Source organism: Priapulus caudatus, unplaced genomic scaffold (genome assembly GCF_000485595.1).
Source record: "Priapulus caudatus unplaced genomic scaffold, Priapulus_caudatus-5.0.1 Scaffold1730, whole genome shotgun sequence".
Classification (NCBI taxonomy): Eukaryota; Metazoa; Priapulida; class Priapulimorpha; order Priapulimorphida; family Priapulidae; genus Priapulus; species Priapulus caudatus.
Window position 1 is genome coordinate 1 of NW_014578791.1, and position 1975 is coordinate 1975.

Here is a 1975-nt window from a genome sequence, read left to right on the forward strand (position 1 = left end):
GAGAGAGAGAGAGAGAGAGAGAGAGAGAGAGAGAGAGAGGGAGAGAGAGAGAGAGAATATAAAGATTTTCATAATCAGACGATCATCAACAGTTTAAATTGTTTTGGAAAAATATTAACAGTAAACATTGAACTAGCACATGTATGCAGTTAACTAATTGTGTGATAAGATCAGAACAATATTTCTGGAGAATATGAAGCAGATGTGGCAGTGCGATGCAATTCGATCGTACTTCAACTTAAAACGTGAAAAATTAAAAAAATTAGAAAAATTAAAATCTACGGCAACGTTTCCCGTTCGCGCGGCTGCCGGGTGACCTTTGCATGACCCCTGCGTCGCTCACCCACCCGTTAGTTTTCCGAGCTTGATGGTTGTATCGACCTTTTTCTCTTTCTGCAGCCGCCGTTCCTCGTCAAACTTCTGCTTCCACGACATAAACGTCTCGATGTTGACGCGCGTTCCCTCAAACCTCGCCTGAAACAAAAGAGCAGCTATTACTTTACTGGAGTTCGTACGCTCACTCATCTCGAACGGCAACTGAAACAAAAGAGCAGCTATTACTTTACTGGAGTTCGTACGCTCACTCATCTCGAACGGCAACTAAAACAAAAGAGCAGCTATTACTTTACTGGAGTTCGTACGCCCACTCATCTATAACGGCAACTGAAACACAAGAACAGCTGTACTTTACTGGGTTTTGGCTGCAGCACGACAACAGGTATACTCAATTAATGTCCATAACATTACATATACGAAATACGAACGAAAACGTCATCTGCTGGCGAAATACAGAGCAGAGTAAACTAAAATTACTGCAAAAGTACATGCACAATCTCCGTCTAACGGTGAAATACACAGGGCAGTAATCTAAAACTCTAGCAACAACATCGTTATCTAGTCCAGTGCCATCTACTGGTAAAATACAAAAGATAATAACCTTAAAATAACGGCAAAAATGTAAACTGGCTCTAGCGCCACCTAACGGTAAAATACACAAGATAGTAACTAGTGGTGTTCCGATTAATCGAGTTCGTCGATCATTACTCGTTTGGGCTGCCGAGTTGATTAATCGAGTAGGAAATCGGACGACCGAGTACAACTCAAATTTTTTATTTTTTTGGATTGAATTTGATGAACATTTATGCTGCAATGCCCTTTAGAGTGTTACCCGTCCGTAACCCTAACAGTACACATACAATAATGTCAATATTCCTTCGCAATACACCGGTTGTGTCGACGATGACGCGGCGTCACCGCGTCGTCGCCGCAATCTAAAATGATCGATGATTAATCGATCATCGATCGTTTTGTAAAACCGATGATCAATCATGAAATTTGGACCGATCTCCAACACTAATAGTAACCAAAGACCGCTAACATAATTGTATTTAATTATTTTATTAATTACGGCCGTTGTGAGGACGTCCGCGGTTGCCCCTACCATTTCGGCAGCCTCCTCTTGCTCCTTCTTCCGCGACCGTATCTGCTCCTCCTCCTCCTTCTTTTTCTCGATTCTCTCGTGGAGGAGGTCTTGAAGAGCTGATACGAGAGTAAACACCATCACCATGCCAACGTTCTCCTCTGCCTGAAGAGCAAAAATGTAAATCACATCAGCTGCGCGACCAATTAGCATTAATTAGCCAGATTAACAGATTAAATTGACTTTGAGTCAGCAGGATTGTAGGAAATCACACCTACCGTTAATGAAGAAGATGAAACTCGACGTAATACTGATATCATATCTGGACTTAAAGCGGACTAGTACTCTAGAAATTGAGAACATGTTATAACACTTATTGCATAGAAATATCTTACTCCTGCAAATTTCCGTCATCAGGCACTAGCTAGCCGATGTTGCAATCAGGGGAAAAATTACTTTTTTTCACGGAGCTCTTTTTTAAAAGTCTGTCTCGAAAGCTGTTCAAAAAAATAGCTCTCGTCAAAAATTTACGGGAGCTATTTTGAGCCTCACGGG

At 41.5% G+C, this 1975-nt stretch overlaps 1 protein-coding gene across 1 annotated transcript in view; it reads right to left on the reverse strand.

Annotated features, from left to right (window-relative positions):
• Window positions 1-347: 347 nt before the first annotated feature.
• The window catches only part of LOC106817456 (RWD domain-containing protein 1-like), a gene marked incomplete at its 3' end in the record, with an annotated part of 6011 nt that continues 4383 nt past the window's right edge, over window positions 348-1975 (reverse strand). Inside the window, 1 exon segment of the mRNA XM_014822120.1 lies at window positions 348-474. Coding sequence (XP_014677606.1) covers window positions 348-474 — 127 coding nt within the window.